This window comes from Chrysemys picta, chromosome 13, assembly GCF_011386835.1.
Source record: "Chrysemys picta bellii isolate R12L10 chromosome 13, ASM1138683v2, whole genome shotgun sequence".
Lineage (NCBI taxonomy): Eukaryota > Metazoa > Chordata > Testudines > Emydidae > Chrysemys > Chrysemys picta.
The window spans coordinates 20,436,889-20,454,209 of NC_088803.1; the positions used below are offsets into that span (position 1 = coordinate 20,436,889).

The window sequence follows — 17,321 nt, forward strand, 5'->3', positions numbered from 1 at the left end:
TGTAGCTAGGCCAACCTCATCTCCAGTGTAGATGTAGGTAGGTCATTGGAAAGATTTTTCCATTGACTTAGCTACTGCCTCTCAGAGCGGTGGATCAACTACATCGCTGGAAAAAACCCTTCCACTGATGTAGTTAGTGTCTACACAATGGTGCTAGAGCAGGACTGCTACAGCGCCATAGTGGTGCTGCTCTAGCTGCTGGCTGCAGTATTTGCAGTAATAGGGCCTAAAAAGTCACTCCTGTGAAACTCTGAGAATCATTGATTCCCACACAGATTAATGGAACTCTGTGGAAGCTCTGCACCTTTCCTCAATGGGCCTTAAGAACTAAGGGACTGAGGTAAACATTTCAAAAGTCCTAATGGACAGTAGGTGCCTAGTAGGATTTTAAAAAGCATCTCAGTACCTTACACCCCTTGAAATCAATGAGTTTTTAGAGGTGCCAATTTTTGTTGGACACATTCCTAGAGGTTCCATCACATGATGTCATCTTTAATTAAAGATTAATTTTTAATTCCTGGAGACTCCAGGGCAATCCTGGAGGGTTGGCAACCCTATGAGTTTTACATGCTGAGATGCTTTTGGAAATGCCATGAGATGCTTAAATACCTTTAAAAATCTGGCCTTTATGGCTAGATTTCCAAGGATATGTAGGCACCCGGAGATGTACAAAGATGTCTAGTGTGATTTTCAAAAATACCTAAGCAGGTCAGGTATTTAAATTGGTAGTTGGCAGGAAATGGTTTCCTGTCCTGTGAGAATTTTTGAGATTTTTATTTCTTACCCATCTTGAATAAGGACAAAATCTCAAACTTTTTTGCATGCTGGTTGTTTTTTTTTGGGGGGGGGGGAGGGGGCGGTCAGGTCAATCAAAACAATTTTTGTTTTTTTCAATGTTAACCTTTTTAACTTTCTTTTACTATAGACTTACATTTTTCAGTTCTAAACAACTTTTTGTTTAGAAATTAACTTTTCATTTAGAAAATGTTGAAATGGAACGTTTTGACAATTTGAAAGCTGTTTCTTAAACGTATATAGATAGATAGATAGATAGATAGATAGATAGATAGATAGATAGATAGATAGATAGATTGAAATGGGAAAGTTGCTGGATCCAACTCTTTCCCATGTAGGTTTGGTTCTGATGAAGCGGACCCTGATTAACTTGAATGGAGATTGGAGCAGGCTCTAAATCTTGCTGTAAATGAAAGCCACCGAAGGGATACCCAATTCCCCTTATTGAGGTTGCAGGAAAAAAACATCCCAATGTGTAGAAAGAATAGTAAATATGGCAGGCGACCAGCTTGGCTTAACAGTGAAATCCTTGCTGGTCTTAAACACAAAAAAGAAGCTTACAAGAAGTGGAAGATTGGACAAATGAACAAAGAGGAGTATAAAAATATTGCTCAGGCATGCAGGAGTGAAATCAGGAAGGCCAAATCACACTTGGAGTTGCAGCTAGCAAGGGATGTTAAGAGTAACAAGAAGGCTTTCTACAGGAATGTTAGCAACAAGAAGAAGGTCAAGGAAAGTGTGGGCCCTTACTGAATGGGGGAGGCAACCTAGTGACAGAGGATGTGGAAAAAGCTAATGTACTCAATGCTTTTTTTGCCTCTGTCTTCACGAACAAGGTCAGCTCCCAGACTACTGAACTGGGCAGCATAGTATGGGGAGGAGGTGACCAGCCCTCTGTGGAGAAAGAAGTGGTTCAGGACGATTTAGAAAAGCTGGATGAGCACAAGTCAATGGGGCCAGTTGTGCTGCATCCGAGGGTGCTAAAGGAGTTGGGAGCGGTGATTGCAGAGCCATTGGCCATTATCTTTGAAAACTCATGGCAATCGGAGGAGGTCCCGGATGAGTGGAAAAAGGCTAATGTAGTGCTCATCTTTTAAAAAGGGAAGAAGGAGGATCCAGGGAACTACAGGCCAGTCAGCCTCACCTCAGTCCCTGGAAAAATCATGGAGCAGGTCCTTAAGGAATCAATTTTGAAGCATTTAGAGGAGAGGGAAGTGATGAGGAACAGTCAGCATTAATTCACCAAGGGCAAGTCATGCCTGACTAACCTAATTGCTTTCTATGATGAGATAACTGGCTCTGTGGATGAGGGAAAAGCAGTGGATTTATTATTCCTTGACTTTAGGAAAGTTTTTGGTACAGTCTCCCACAGTATTCTTCCCAGGAAGTTAAGGAAATATATGCTGGATACATGGACTATAAGGTGGATAGAAAGCTGGCTAGATCATCAGGCTCAATGGGTAGTGATCAAGGCTCCATGTCTAGTTGGCAGTGCCCCAAGGGTTGGTCCTGGAGCCAGTTTTGTTCAATATCTTCATTAATGATCTGGAGGATGGCATGGATTGCACCCTCAGCGAGTTTGCAGATGACACTAAATTGGGAGGAGTGGTAGATACACTGGAGGGTAGAGATAGGATACAGAAGAACCTAGACAAATTAGAGGATTGGGCCAAAAGAAATCTGATGAGGTTCAACAAGGACAAGTGCAGTGTCCTGCACTTAGGACGGAAGAATCCCAAGCACTGCTACGGACTAGGGACCGGCAGCTAGGCAGCATTCTGCAGAAAAGGACCTAGGGGTTATAGTGGATGAGAAGCTGGATATGAGTCAACAGTGTGCCCTTGTTGCCAGGAAGGCTAACGGCATTTTGGGCTGTATAAGTAGAAACATTGTCAGCAGATCGAGGGACGTGATCATTCCCCTCTATTTGGCATTGGTGAGGCCTCATCTGGAGTACTGTGTCCAGTTCTGGGTCCCTGTCATAACTATAAAGGGAAGGGTAACAGCTCTCCTGTGTACAGTACTATAAAATCCCTCCTGGCCAGAGACTCCAAAATCCTTTTACCTGTAAAGGGTTAAGAAGCTCGGGTAACCTGGCTGACACCTGACCCAAAGGACCAATAAGGGGACAAGATACTTTCAAATCTTGGTGGGGGGAAAGGCTTTTGTTTGTGCTCTTTGTTTAAGGGGTTGTTTGCTCTTGGGACTGAGAGGGACCAGACATCAATCCAGGTTCTCCCCATCTTTCTAAACAAGTCTCTCATATTTCAAACTTGTAAGTAAAAAGCCAGGCAAGGAGTCTTAGTTTTACTTTGTTTTCTCAACTTGTAAATGTACCTTTTGCTAGAGTGTTTATCTTTGTTTGCTGTACTTTGAACCTGAGGCTAAGGGGGGTCCTCTGAGCTCTTTAAGTTTGATTACCTTGTGAAGTTATGTTCCATACTAATTTTACAGAGATGATTTTTACCTTTTTCTTTAATTAAAAGCCTTTTTTTAAAGAACCTGATTGATTTTTCCTTGTTTTTAGATACAAGAGAGTTGGATCTGTATTCACCAGGAGTTGGTGAAAGGAAGGAGGGGGGAAGGGTCAATTTCTCCTTGTTTTAAGATCCAAGGAGTTTCGGATCTGTATTCACCAGGGAATTGGTGAAAGGTTTCTCAAAGCTTCCCAGGGAAGGGAATGGTGGCAGCAGACCAGAACTAAGCTGGTAGTTAAGCTTAGAAGTCCTCATGCAGGTCCCCACACTTGTACCCTAAAGTTCAAACTGGGGATACAGCCTTGACAGTCCCACACTGCAAGAAGGATGTGGAAAAATTGGAAAGAGTCCAGCGGAGGGCAACAACAATTATTAGGGGGCTGGAGCACATGATTTATGAGGAGAGGCTGAGGGAACTGGGATTATTTAGTCTGCAGAAGAGAAGAATGAGGGGGAATTTGATAGCCGATTTCAACTACCTGAAAGGGGGTTCCAAAGAGGATGGATCTAGACTGTTCTCATTGGTAGCAGATGATAGAACAAGGAGTAATGGTCTCAAGTTGCAGTGGGGGAGGTTTAGGTTGGATATTAGGAAAAACTTTTTCACTAGGAGGGTGGTGAAGCACTGGAATGGGTTACCTAGGGAGGTGGTGGAATCTCCTTCCTTAGAGGTTTTTAAGGTCAGGCGTGACCAAGCCCTGGCTGGGATGATTTAGTTGGGGATTGGTCCTTCTTTGAGCAGGGGATTGGACTAGATGACTTCCTGAGGTCCCTTCCAACCCTGATATTCCATGATTCAAACGAATGAGGATTAGAAGTGCAGATGCTTTAAATGGCTTTGAGATTCTCCACCTAAAAGTCAAGTTTGCTCCACTAGTAGCAAGGCGAGGTCATGTAGAAGAGGAATTGCTAGCATCTAGCAACTGAAACACAATATTCACCCTGGAGAAACTTATGAGGTAATTAAAGGGGTTGTTTACACTGAATGGACACAAGGTAGATGTTATTAATCCCCGGTGTGTGTGTTAAGGGAAAACAAGCATGAAATATCAGTAGATCAGGACATATTTGGTATTGAGATAAGCTGAGGATTTCTCAGTGTCATTCTCCTGGATGGAAAGGCTGCAGGAGGTATGAGGTATGCGTCACAAAGCCATTTCTTTCACTGAACGGCTTTGCTATTAATTGTTATATTGTAGAATTCATCTCACAAATTGTAGGAAATGTTACAGTTACATGGAGCTGGACTCTGTCTCTGAATATCTGGAAATGTTGAAATAGGCATAAGGTACATCAGAATCAAAAGAAAAGTATTTGACTATCTGTCTGATCCATCTCTCTTTGGTCATCTGCCCATCCATCCATCAGCCAGTCTGTCTCTCTGGTCCATCCTTTGTCCAGTCAATCCATCTACTTGTCCGTCTGGAGTCTGTGTTTCTGGTCCATCTGTCTAGCTAATCAATCTGTCTGCATATCTATTATTGATACCCACAATGTCCTAGGAACAGTCCACAAACAGAGGACTAAAATGGGATTTTCCGAGGTGTTTAAGGATGTTGGGCACCTAACTTACTGATGGTTCTTCCTGCTCCCTTAGGCGTCTTTGAAAATTCCAGCCTCTGTCTCCACAATGTCATTTTCTTATTTTGACTAGCTTTCCTTCAGCATCCCACACTCTCTTCTGGTCTTCTTTATCTATTTGCACATTGTGCCCAATGCATGTTACTCTTGGTGTATGTCTACACTACATCAGCATAGATACGGCTACAGGTTTTTCCTTCAATTTAGTTAACAGAGCTCTCCAAGAAGCGGTAGCTAGGTCAACAGAAGAATTATTTTGTTGACTTAGCTGCAACTGCACTAGGGATTCAGTCAACCTGACCATGGCACTCAGGATGCTTAATTTTTCAAAACCTTGAATGACATAGGTAGGTCCATTTATTTTTTAAGTATAGACCAATACATAGACTCTTGCTTCCATGCCTAATTACTCTTTGGGGACTAGGACTGGTCAAACAATGGGATAAAACATTTGCTCTTTTTTAAAAAAATGTAAAATTTTAATGAAAAAACTCATCAACATTTTGAATTCTGAAAATTTCCCTACTGGAGACTCTCTGGTTTCTACTTAATCTCAGTCCATTTTTTGACATTATACCCTCTTACTGACGTGTCTGACATATCTGTGTATTCTCCTAGACCCAACTCTGCTTCCCAACTCATATTCTCTTCTTGTGCCTTTGAGGATAATTCTCTACTTTTGTCACTGTGGCAGGGTGGTCACCCCGCCCCTGCTCTGAGAGGGTTAGAACAGCCCTGGAGAGGGCTACAGCTGGGAAATGCTGGGCTGAAATGCTGGGAAAGAAGCCACAGCTGTGGCCATCTTAATCAGGGCCCAGCTGGCCCTCATAAGAGGGCTGTGAGCCAAAAGCAAGAAAGACACAGTCTCTCTCTGGCTATAGAGAGAGAAGGACCCGGCTGTCTGGGAAGCTGAGGAGGGTAACTAGGGTGGAGCAGTGCTGGGGAAGGGCAGAGGGAGCTGGGGAGCTTCAGCCTAGCAAAGCCCCAGGCTGCAGGCTGAGCTTAGGGCCCACAAATGGGTGCTAGGGCTGCAGAGGGGCAGCCCAGGAATAGGCAGAGGCAGCTGGTCCAACCCCCCTTGCCGAAGATGAGTGGTTTATAGACTGCCGTCTGCCCCAGTGAGCGGGGGCTAGATGGTGACTGGCAGTAGCTACTGAGGCGAGGTGGGGATAAGGGGTTGGGGGTTCCCCTGGGAGGGGAGACCCAGAGTGAGGGGGTACTGAGGTGGGCAGAACCCCTGGGCAAAGGGCACCAGGGTCCAGGAGGGACACGAGGGCCTGCGGCAGGCGAGACCCCGGCCTGCAGAGGGCGCTCTCGAGGCTGGAGAGCTAATTCCCTGGACAACCAGCAGGAGGCGCTGCGCCGGTGAGTCATCACCCCTCTACAAGCACTTTTAGGTCCTTCTGGTTTCCTGTACTATGCTTACTTTCTCTCAAAAACTCCAGATTCTCATTCTATTTTAAGATTAATTCTTGCACCTCAAAACCATTATCTATCTTCAACTCACATCTGTATCTATTCTCAGATGCACAAACACATTCCAGGTCTTATATACACCACCTGCATTTCCTTAAAGTGATGTGCAATCTTTTCCTACTTCTACACTTAATTAGGTGCTTCTGGAAAGGGCTTGGCAAATTGGCCAGCTATTTTTCCTTCGAACATGGAAATAGACGCTGATATTTTGCTGTACTTCAATTGGGTCTGAAATTAACTCAGATGAAACTAATATTTTAATAGATTCATAGATTCTAAGGCCAGAAGGGAAAGTTATGACCATCTAGTCTGATCTCCTGTATAACACATGCCAGAGAACTTCCTCAAAATAATTCCTAAAGCAGATCTTTTAGAAAAAAACATCCAATCGTTATTTAGAATCCACCACAACACTTGGTAAATTTTTCCAGTGGTTAATTATTCTCATTGTTAAAAATGTACATCTTATTTCCAGTCTGAATTTGTCTAGCTTCAATTTTCAGCCACTCAATCATGTTACATCTGTCTGTGCTTGACTCAAGAGCCCATTATTAAATATATTAGTTCCCCAGGTAGATATTTACAGACTGTGATCATATCACCCCTTTACCTTCTCTTTGTTAAGCTAAATAGATTGAGCTCTTTGAGTCTATCACTATGAGGCAGGTTTATAATCCTTTAATCATTTTCATGGTTCTTCTCTGAACCCTCTCCCATTTTTTAACATCCTTCTTAAACTGTGGACACCAGAATTGGACACAGTACTCCAGTATGGTTGTACCAGTGACAAACACAGAAATAAAATAAGTGCTCTACTGCTACTTTAGTAGATTTTTGATTAAAATATTAAATTGGAATTTCAATGGCAGTTGGATGTCTGAATCCCCTTGTCCTTGTGACAAATGTGGGGGGTTCTCTTTAATAGCTACTAATATTGCATCTGAATCTTTCACTAGTGTGATGTCTGTACCATATATTGGAATGGCTGTTTCACCTTAGGGGTTTGTCTGGGTAGCAGAGCCTCCCCATGTAGGGGAAGATAAAGAAGTCCCTTTCTACCTGTCATCTCACAGCTGTTAGTAAATATTAACCTTTTGCGATCCTTTTGTATATTGAACTCTCATGATTCTTTGGGCAAAAATCCCAGAAAACTTTCTGTGTTAGCCAAATAGCTGTCTAAACTCTCATACTAAAGAATGCTTTATTTTAACTAATGAATGTCTTTAATTGATAGACTGTAATTATCCACAGTGCTTTTTACATTGACCTTGCTGTCTTAGTCCAGTACACCAGAGAGCACTAATAATAATAAAGAAATATTATAAATGTGCACTGTAAGTGATAAGATACCGTTAATTGACAAAATGGACAGGGAACAGTTGTTATAGCAGTTGTGTTCTATAATCAATGCAAAATCAAACCATTAATGTCTAAGTCTTAAAGAGCTAATTATGGTCAAAGATAGTCTCAGGAGTTGTAAATTAGTTACAAATCTCTCTGGCTTTTGATTTGGCAAGTTGGGAATATTGAAAACAGAATCAAAGTATGAGAAAGGAAATTTCAGCATGGCCAGACCTGGGAAAGAAAATTCTTAAGGATTTTTGTTGTTTTGAAACAGTAAGCTGCTTCTATTCGGTTCCTGTGACTTAAGAAAGAAGCCTAATTTAGTGTGGCAGTCAAGGGAAGATTAGATGAGACTAAATGTGCATGCAGACTCTTTCTTGTCAGAAAAAACATTTTTCTCCAATGCTTTGCTCCAACTGCTAACCAAAAATACTTTGTTTTAAGGAGGCTGCAGTCTCTAGATTATTAATCACAGGTTCCCAAAAGGAAGAAATGCAGGTGTCTGAAACCCAGCTGGACCTGCAGGGTGATAAGCCGTTGGTATAGACGAGACACTGTAATCAGGTCCGGGTTTAATAGTGGGAGGATTATGAGATTGCACCCCAAGAGAAGACCTGAGCTTGGTGCACTCAGACAAGGGGCAGCGGTGCAGTTAGCTCCGTGATCATGACAAGCTCTTTTTAAAATAAGCATATTGAATCATTTATTATGGTACTACCTTTCTCCATGTCTTTTCTCTATTTGTGAATATGGCCGGTAGTGCACAGGAGAATCTTACTATTGTCATCACATAATTCATCCTGCTGGGATTTGGTAACCTCCATGAACTGCAGACCTTCCTTTTCATGGCATGTTTAGTTATTTACCTTGTAACAGTGACTGGAAACCTCCTCATTATCACAGTAGTATTAGCCGATGGTTGTCTTCACACTCCCATGTACTTCTTCTTGGGTAATTTATCCACCTTGGAGATCTGCTACACCTCAACCATTGTCCCCAAGATGCTCAGGACATTCCTAACATTCTGGGAAACGGTTCCTTTCTTGGGGTGCCTGGCTCAGTTGTATATTTTTGGTTCAATGACAGTTATTGAATGCTGCCTCTTATCAATAATGTCCTATGACCGGTGTTTAGCCATCTGCAGTCCTCTGTGCTATGCAGCTGTTATGAACTTTAAGGTTTGCCTTCAGTTAGCGGTTGGTTGTTGGGTAACTGGGCTTCTGGCTCCTCTGATAACAGTAGTTTGGACATCCAGCTTACCGTTCTGTGCTTCCAATGAAATTGACCATTTCTTTTGTGATTTTGTGCCTCTGCTAAGACTGTCATGTACAGACACTCATGTGATTCAATCTCTGTCTTTCATAGTCTGTGCCTGTGTGGGCCTCATCCAATTTTTACTAACCCTGGCTTCTTATTACAAAATCATACTGACCATCTGGAAGATCCCTTCCACCACAGGGAAACTAAGAGCTTTCTCCAACTGCTCCTCACACCTTATAGTCATTAGCATTTTCTATGGGACTGTCATTATGGTCTATGGGGCCCCAATTGGAAGCCAATTGCCGGAGATAAACAAAGTCTTCTCCATGCTCTATGCTGTGGTGTCTCCCATGTTCAATTCCATCATCTACAGGCTGAGAAACAAGGAGGTCTTTTCAAATATGTCCCTTAAATATATTTGGAAATCTGGCCTTAAGTCACTTTTGAAAATGGCACTTGGGGTAAAATTGTCAAAAGCACCCTTGTGATTTAGGAGGCTAAGACCCATTGACTTTCAATGGCACCTATGCTCCTAAATCACATAGGTGATCACCGAGAAGGGTAAACATTCCTCTTGTCAGTGCTCTTTGCTGATGACTACCGACATGTTCAACAAGACATCACACATGTTCTGCCTCTTTGTCTTTTTAATTAGCACTTTAGAACCTGTAGATGGACATAGGAGAGTTTGAATAATGGGGAAAATATTCTTAAAGGGTGGGATTTTCAAAGGAGATAAAGGGAGCTAGGTCCCCAAATCCCAGTGAAAGTCAAGGGGAATTAGGTGCCTAGCACCCCTTCTTTGAAAATCCCAGCCTTAGTCCAAAACAAATCTTATTCTTACTGAAATCTTTGACTTCTGTGTATTGAGAGACGCCTCAAAAAAAGACCACCACCCCTGGTATAGCATGAGTAGAACTAAGAAGCAGGTTCAAATTCCAGGCAGCACTTACCTTGGTGTACTCTCAGGAGTGGAAGCTGGGAAAAGCTACTATCCACCCAGCACAGGCTATTCAGCATGTGACAGTAGCTTTCATGCATGTTCAATAAGGATCTCTTTACTACAATGCTGCCTGCCTGCTGCATTATTTTATAGACAGGGCTGTTTGAAGCCAATACTGCCAGACCTGAAGCTGCTCTGGACCTCCAGCTGGCAGCAATTCCAGTCCTTGAGCTAATAGTTGATTGTCTTCTTGGGTTCCAGTGAGACTGGGAATCTCTAGCCTGGATAAAAAAGTAACTTAGCCATCACAGCAGACACATCTCCTGGTTCTGCATCAATAAGTTGCTGAATCTACAGGGCTGTCTGTCTCCAACTTACATAGTATTAGCCTTTCCTCCCTGAGCCCTGATTGCTCTGGCTCAGGTAGTGAATGTGTGTAATCTACATGATTGCTTGCCCTTAATGGAAACTTTCTATAAAGTTTCAGAAACAGTTACTGGCCAAGTCCAGTAACTGCCACATCCCTCCTCTAGATGTCAGTCTCTATTCTCTGTACATATGCAGAAACAGAGGATTCAAACTAAAATCCATATCTCCTCTCCACTGATTCTCCCATTTTCTTTAGACTTAAAAGAAATAAGAACATAAGAATGGACACTCTGGGTCAGACCGAAAGTCCATCTAGCCCAGTATCCTGTCTTCTGACAGTGGCCAATGCCACGTGCACCAGAGGGAATGAACAGAACAGGTCATCACCAAGCAATCCATCCCCTGTTGCTCATTCCCAGCTTCTGGCAAACAGAGGCTAGGGACACCATACCTGCCCATCCTGGCTAATAACCATTGATGGACCTATCCTCCATGAATTTATCTAGTTCTTCTTGAATCCTGTTATAATCTTGGCCTTCACAACATCCTCTGGCAAAGAGTTCCACAGACTGACTGTGCATTGTGTGAAAAAATATTTCCTTTTGTTTGTTTTAAATCTGCTGCCTATTAATTTCATTTGGTGACCCCTAGTTCTTTTGTTATGAGAAGGAGTAAATAACACTTTCTTATTCACTTTCTCTACACCAGTCATGATTTTATAGATGTCTATCATATCCCCCCTTAATCATCTCTTTTCCAAGCTGAAAAGTCCAAGACTTATTGAACTCTCCTCATACGGAAGCCATTCCTACCCCTAATCATTTTTGTTCACCTTTTCCAATTCCAATATATCTTTTTTGAGATGGGGTGACCAAAAGCTGCACTATAAGTATGTGGTTTACATGTACTCTGCTTTAAAAAAAACATCAATGTTAATACTTTTTCCATTTATATTTTGTAATTTAAATCTTCTCCTTCACTAGAAACCTTAACTCTGCCCTTTAGTTACATCATACAACTGCCATACAATTATTATTAAGGCATTTAAGTGTCTTCGGATCCAGATTTTTAAGCACATGTTTGATTTCTTTCTTTTTTTCTCCATCATGGTGTCACTATAGTGCAGTTAAGGGGCTCTGGGTGCATTAACTGTGCATTTCCAAACCTTAATATGTTTAGATTTCTTTTAGATTTAACATGAACTGTGCATTTCCTGGGTTTGTAATGCCTGGTTTGGGGATAATTAAAGTATTCCTGTAATGAAGTTGAATTTCTGATATGTTCTCTCAACCAGAACTCCATTTTATCTCCCCCCCCCCCCCGGGGGATTGTTCTGTGAACACGTCAGGGGTGGTAGAGACCCTTATTCCTCCTTCCTCAGGGGCTCAGTGACTCACCTTGGAACCAAAGGGGCCCTTGGTTCATTGTGCTTGGTGCTTCCATCTAGTAGCTGGGTGTATAATTTAATAAACAACCCCAGTGACCTCTACGACATTACCAATCATAATTGTAGGGAATCCAGGGCCAACTAATTAAAATAATATGACAAAGAAGTTTATTCCTGGGGGGAAATGGAGGAAAAGTAAAAGAAGAGAAAGGGAATAGGAGAGGGAATCAAAGTTATCAAATAAATGAGTGACCATCCTATCTCTCAAAAGCCAGCAGCAAAGTAAATATAGAGAAGATGCCCCCAAAGTCTCTCCACCAGCCTCAGCCTTGGAAGAAAGGACATGTTTCCCTTCACAGGGAAACCTGAGTACCTCTCACTGTTGTGTGGAGTTCCCTGTTTTCCCAAACAAAGGACCTTCCTTTACATATTCTTCTTTCTCACCAGGTGTCATGCATGGCCCTGGCCTTCATGTTCCCCAATGTGTCCAACATTGCCATTAAATCCTTCTTCTCCCCCCACATCCCTGCTCATACACCCTGACCCCCATTTTTGCCCCTCTCACCCCAGCCCATGTTCTGGTTCCTGATCACCTACTATCCCCTCCTGCTCAGCCCCATTTCCCTTGCCCTGTAATCCACCCTTTCTTTCTTGCTTTTGTGGTATCTTTGCAGGGCAGAGTTGAGGTTGCATCATCTGTTCTGTGTTGCATAATCGTTGCTTTGATGAGTTTTTTTCATGAACAGTTCCATTCTTTTTAAAAAAGGCCATTTTTCTATGAGACTTCTTTTGTGAAAAATGTCCATACAATTTTCAGTTGCGTCTATAGTGGGTAACGTATCCAAGGTGTGAGTTGCCACTGGAGCCTGATGACCTGGGAAATTGTCTCCCTGCTTTACAACACCAATGCTCTGAATTGCTTTGGTTTTGTTTATAGATACTATATCCTATTTCAAACTAATGTCTAATTTGTTGTGTCCACTTTAACCCTCAATGGGTTTGTTGGACTGTGAATAATAGTGAACCAAATTCAAAATCATGATTACCCCAAACTCAGTGGCTTTAGTAAAATACAATAATTGCTAATCAGGGTTTTATTTATTTAAACTGGGAGTTTCAAATAAATTTAATGGGTGTTTGGTACCTAACTCCCGTAAGTCCACAGCTTTATTTGTTTACTTTTCCCAGCAGCTCTTATCTGTGCAGTATAGCTTTGATTTCCATAGGGAGCACTTGGCTTTTTTGTGCACAAAACAGAAATGCTTATGTGTTTCACAGCTTCTGCCCCCAAAGGATCCATCAAGAGAACAGAAATTGGTCTCCACCAAGGATTCAGAGTGCTAATGTGATAAAAATGCTCCTTTGTTCCAGGGGCTCAGAACAGCCATCCAGATTTTCAAGCCAACAAGAACTTGCTCTTCTCTTCCTGTTTGAACTGATGAAAATCCCTGATATTTCTCTCCAGTGCACTTCCACTCCAGTCATTGTCACAGGCTTTCCACTATGAGGACAAAAGACACCCACATTAGAGCTGGAAGGGAATAGCATGGGACAGTCAAAAAAGGTAAGATATTCAAACTCCCTTAGCGCAGATGGAAAACCCAGTCTCCAGCCTCTGAATCCACAAATGCAAGCATGCAGAATAGCCCTAGTATATCATGTTTGCAAGACAACACAATCCAGGGAGTAGGTTACTAGGTTAACATTCAGCACTTCTATTTCCAGCTCTGCCACTGATGGCTACAGGACTGCAGACAACTCATTGCCCCTTTGTGTGTCTCGTTCATTTAGATTAGTTTTTTGGTTCAGGGATTGTTTCATTCTGTGTCTGTGAAGTTTCTTTCTTTCTTTTCTCCCCAGAAATGTGTGTCTAACACTGCTCAAGACCCTCTTGATCAGAGTACACTCATTAATGAGTTTGTCATACCATCAAAGGGTATGAATATGCACTAGCCTTTGTAACCTGAGTAGACTCCCCAAACTTCAATCAAAAACACTCCAGCTTAGATAAAACATTTAAAATAAGTTTATTAACTAAAGAGAGAGAGATTTTAAGAGATTGTAAGTGGTATAAGCATAGAAATTCAGAATTGGTTACCAAAGGAACTGAAAGATTACAAAATGCAAGCTATTTCCTAGACTTTATCAGGTTATGTCAAATTTGATGCAATAAGGTTTCTCTTACCCCAAAACATACAGCAGTCTGTGCTAACTGGTTTCAGAGTAGCAGCTGTGTTAGTCTGTATCCTCAAAAAGAACAGGAGTACTTGTGGCACCTTAGAGCATAAGCTTTCGTGGGCTTCAGCCCACTTCTTCGGATGCAGTTTTCCAGTTAGGACCACTTCCCCCAGTTCAAATGGTTCTATGTCTTCCAAACAATCTTGTTGCCTTCAGTATAGGTGGGGGAGGAGAAATGGGTTGATGATGTCACTGTCCCTTCTTTTATACTCTCTTCCAGGTGCTGGAACAATCATTGCTGTGTCATAGGGTTAGGCAGCCCCATTGCCTACGTGCCCTGCATCCAATCCTTCATATGAATTGTAAAGTTTTGCTTACACCCGTTATCCCGAAAGAAAACAGGACCACGCTGACCTCTCTTAAAGGTGAGGTCAGGATGGCAGTGTGATGGATAGAGATGTTTTGATCAAACCAACATGTATATACAAGGTAAAGGGTGGTAACTAACCACGTCAGAAGTTGGCAACTGACCATGTCGGAAGGGCAGTAACTAGCTACATCAGAGAGCAATAAATAACTTGTTTGGACTGGTGCATAAAATGGAGTGTCAGAGGGAGTGTCTCTGTCCAGCCCAGGAGGGAGTGGAAAGTCCCACCACTGACTGAGCTGGTCCATTGTCACGGGCATACATGTGCTAGTGTAACTGTAGACATTGATCCAAGAAGCTAGGACCGTGCTTCATTGGCAATAAAGCTGGCTGGGTGCCTTTGCTATAAACCAGCTCTTCTGGTATCATTGGGCAGTTCAATTGGAGCCTGCTATATGGGCTATCTGGCCAGAGGCAGTGCAGCATGCAGAGAGAACAGAGAGAATGCACACACACAGCCAACAACTGACAACAACACCCTTTGTGTACATGAGGCTTGACACATAAGGCTTGTGTCCACAGTTCCATTGTTATTTCCAAGGAGCTGGTCTGTGGGTGTTTCCCAGACTCACAACATGTTTCAGGAACAAACCTATAGCTAAATCTCATAACTTTATATGCAATGATAATACATATATTTCAACAGGACAGTAATGTTCAGTAGATTATGACTTTTCCAATGATACCTCACAAGGCATACTTTATACAAAATACCTTATAATTTTTTAAAAAGTGGTTACCATAATAGTGTAGACTAATGCAATGCAGTCTGTTGGACAGACAATCTGATTGACTTCAGGGAGTTGGTTCTAGTTCCAAGATTTTCAATTACAGGAGCCAGTGACGGGCAATAGCGTACAAGCACTAAGATAAAAACAGTCTTCTAGACTGAGGTTTCAAAAGAACCTATGGGAGTTAGCTGCCAACCTCATATGTAAGGTCATTAGGACGTGGTCTCCTAACTCCTAACCTTAAATCCATATTTAGGCACCTGTCTGATTTTCAAAGGTGCCGAGCACTCAGTAGTGTTGTGCTGGAGATAGACCCTATTTCTTCCTGCGCCATGGTGGAATGGAAAAAGCAGCCCCATGTTAAAAATCCAGTGGAAGCTCCTGCCTTCTCCCCTGGGAAGCCAGGATTTTCAAATCAGCCTATCAGAGTTAAGTGTCTGACTCACATTAACTTTCAGTGGCATTTGGGTGTCTAACGCCCTTAGGCTGCTTTAAAATCCCAACCTCCATCCACAAGGGGAAGCCTCTCCTTGTGGATCATCATATCAGGAGAACTAGTTGTCTCTCTGCATTCATATACACCCCACTCTCTCTCAGCATCATGAAGAAATGCAGAGCTCTATAATTATTCTCCTTCTTTGTACTACTCTGACTGGGTACAGAAGGCCCTTACAGATGCAGCCAGAAAACACCACCTCTAAGTGTTTGATTCCATCCAGTCACGTTGCATTTGGAATGGGACTATTGACATGGCACTGGATGGCATCTTTAGCCTGTTTGCTTTTTTCCTGCTTTACCCTCTTCTCTCCACAGCAATGGAGAACCAGACAGTGGTGAGCGAGTTCGTCCTCCTGGGCCTGACCCATCTACTGGTGTTACAGAACCCTCTCTTCGTTCTCTTCCTCCTGCTCTACGTGACCAGTCTGTTGGGTAATGGGGCCATCATAGCTGTGGTGCTGGCTGAGCCACGGCTCCACACCCCCATGTATTTCTTCTTGAGCAACCTCTCCTGCCTGGACATCTTCTACAGCACAGTCACCATGCCCAAGATGCTGGCCGGCTTCCTCTCGGGACAGCAGACCATTTCATTTGCAGGCTGCCTGGTCCAGCTCCACTTCTTCCACTTCCTGGACAGCAGTGAGGCTGTGCTGCTGGCCGTCATGGCCTATGACCGCTATGTGGCCATCTGCAACCCACTGCGCTACAGGCTGGTCATGAGCCCACAGACCTGTCTTTTCCTGACAGCGGCCACCTGGGCCACTGGCTTCCTACATGCGCTGATGCACACGGTCATGACGTCTCAGGTGCATTTCTGTGGCCCCAACCTCGTCTACCACTTCTTCTGTGACATCAAGCCCCTGCTGAGCCTGGCCTGCAGCAGCATCCACCTCAACTTGGCCCTGCTCAACTTTGTAACTGGAAGCATCGCGCTGAGTCCATTCATCCTCACACTCCTCTCCTACCTCTACATCATCTCCTTCCTCCTCCTGAAGGTCCGCTCACAGGAATGCAGGAGAAAGGCCTTTTCCACCTGTGCCTCCCACCTCACCGTGGTGTCTCTCTTCTATATGCCAGTCCTTGATAATTACCTGATTGCCTCTCCGGGTTCCCCCTCTGAAAGAGACATGATATCCACCGTCATGTACTGCTTTGTCACCCCAGTTCTGAACCCCCTGATCTACACCCTGAGAAATGAGGAGGTAAAATCTGCCCTAAAGAAATTCCTGAACAGAAAACTTTACCCTTAAAGAATATGAATTAAATGAAGGCAAACACTGTTCAATTACAATTAAAGCATTTTAGTCTTTGTTGAGCCCACTGATTTTTAAAAACCCTTTGCATTTTTTTTCTGGTGTCACTACAGGGCAGAGTTAAGGTTGTTTGGCTAGCATAACATCATTTCTCATAAGATGTTTGTATTTTCTTTAACTTTAATGGTGAATATCCTGTGTGTATTTTGGGAAAATTTCAACATCCTTGTAATATATTTATCCCTAAATTACTGACATGTACTCATGCACTCCATCTTAATGTCTGCTGATGGAGACATTTTCAGTTAGAAATATAATGGGTGGAAGGAAGAGGGACTGACCATTATTTACATAAAATCAATAAAAATATTCAAATATTACCTATGCATAATATTTCAGTGTGTTTTGACTCTATGGGAAGTTACAGAACTATGTGACAGGACAGAGTTAAGGTTAGTTGGGTGCCCTATTTATATAATTCTAGAAATTAGCATATCTGGATTTCTTGAACATTAATTTGGAAATTCTTGGGTTTCAATGCTTATTTTCTGTATAACTAAAATAGTCATCGGACCTAGGTGATAAGTAGCAGCAAACACAGA

At 42.7% G+C, this 17,321-nt stretch overlaps 2 protein-coding genes across 2 annotated transcripts; both read left to right on the top strand.

Moving 5' to 3' along the window:
- The first annotated feature begins 5,995 nt into the window (after positions 1–5,995).
- LOC101948828 (olfactory receptor 12D1-like) lies at positions 5,996–16,985 on the top strand. Its single transcript, XM_005309052.2, has 4 exons — positions 5,996–6,218; positions 13,004–13,196; positions 14,091–14,235; positions 15,782–16,985. The coding sequence occupies exons 2-4, from the start codon at positions 13,179–13,181 to the stop codon at positions 16,714–16,716; spliced, it is 1,098 nt and encodes a 365-aa protein (XP_005309109.2). The 5' UTR covers positions 5,996–6,218; positions 13,004–13,178; the 3' UTR covers positions 16,717–16,985.
- Positions 8,609–12,268, top strand: LOC112060454 (olfactory receptor 10A7-like). Its single transcript, XM_065565222.1, has 2 exons — positions 8,609–9,322; positions 12,203–12,268. Exons 1-2 carry the CDS (start codon positions 8,609–8,611, stop codon positions 12,266–12,268), a joined length of 780 nt encoding a protein of 259 aa, XP_065421294.1.
- Positions 16,986–17,321: the final 336 nt, after the last annotated feature.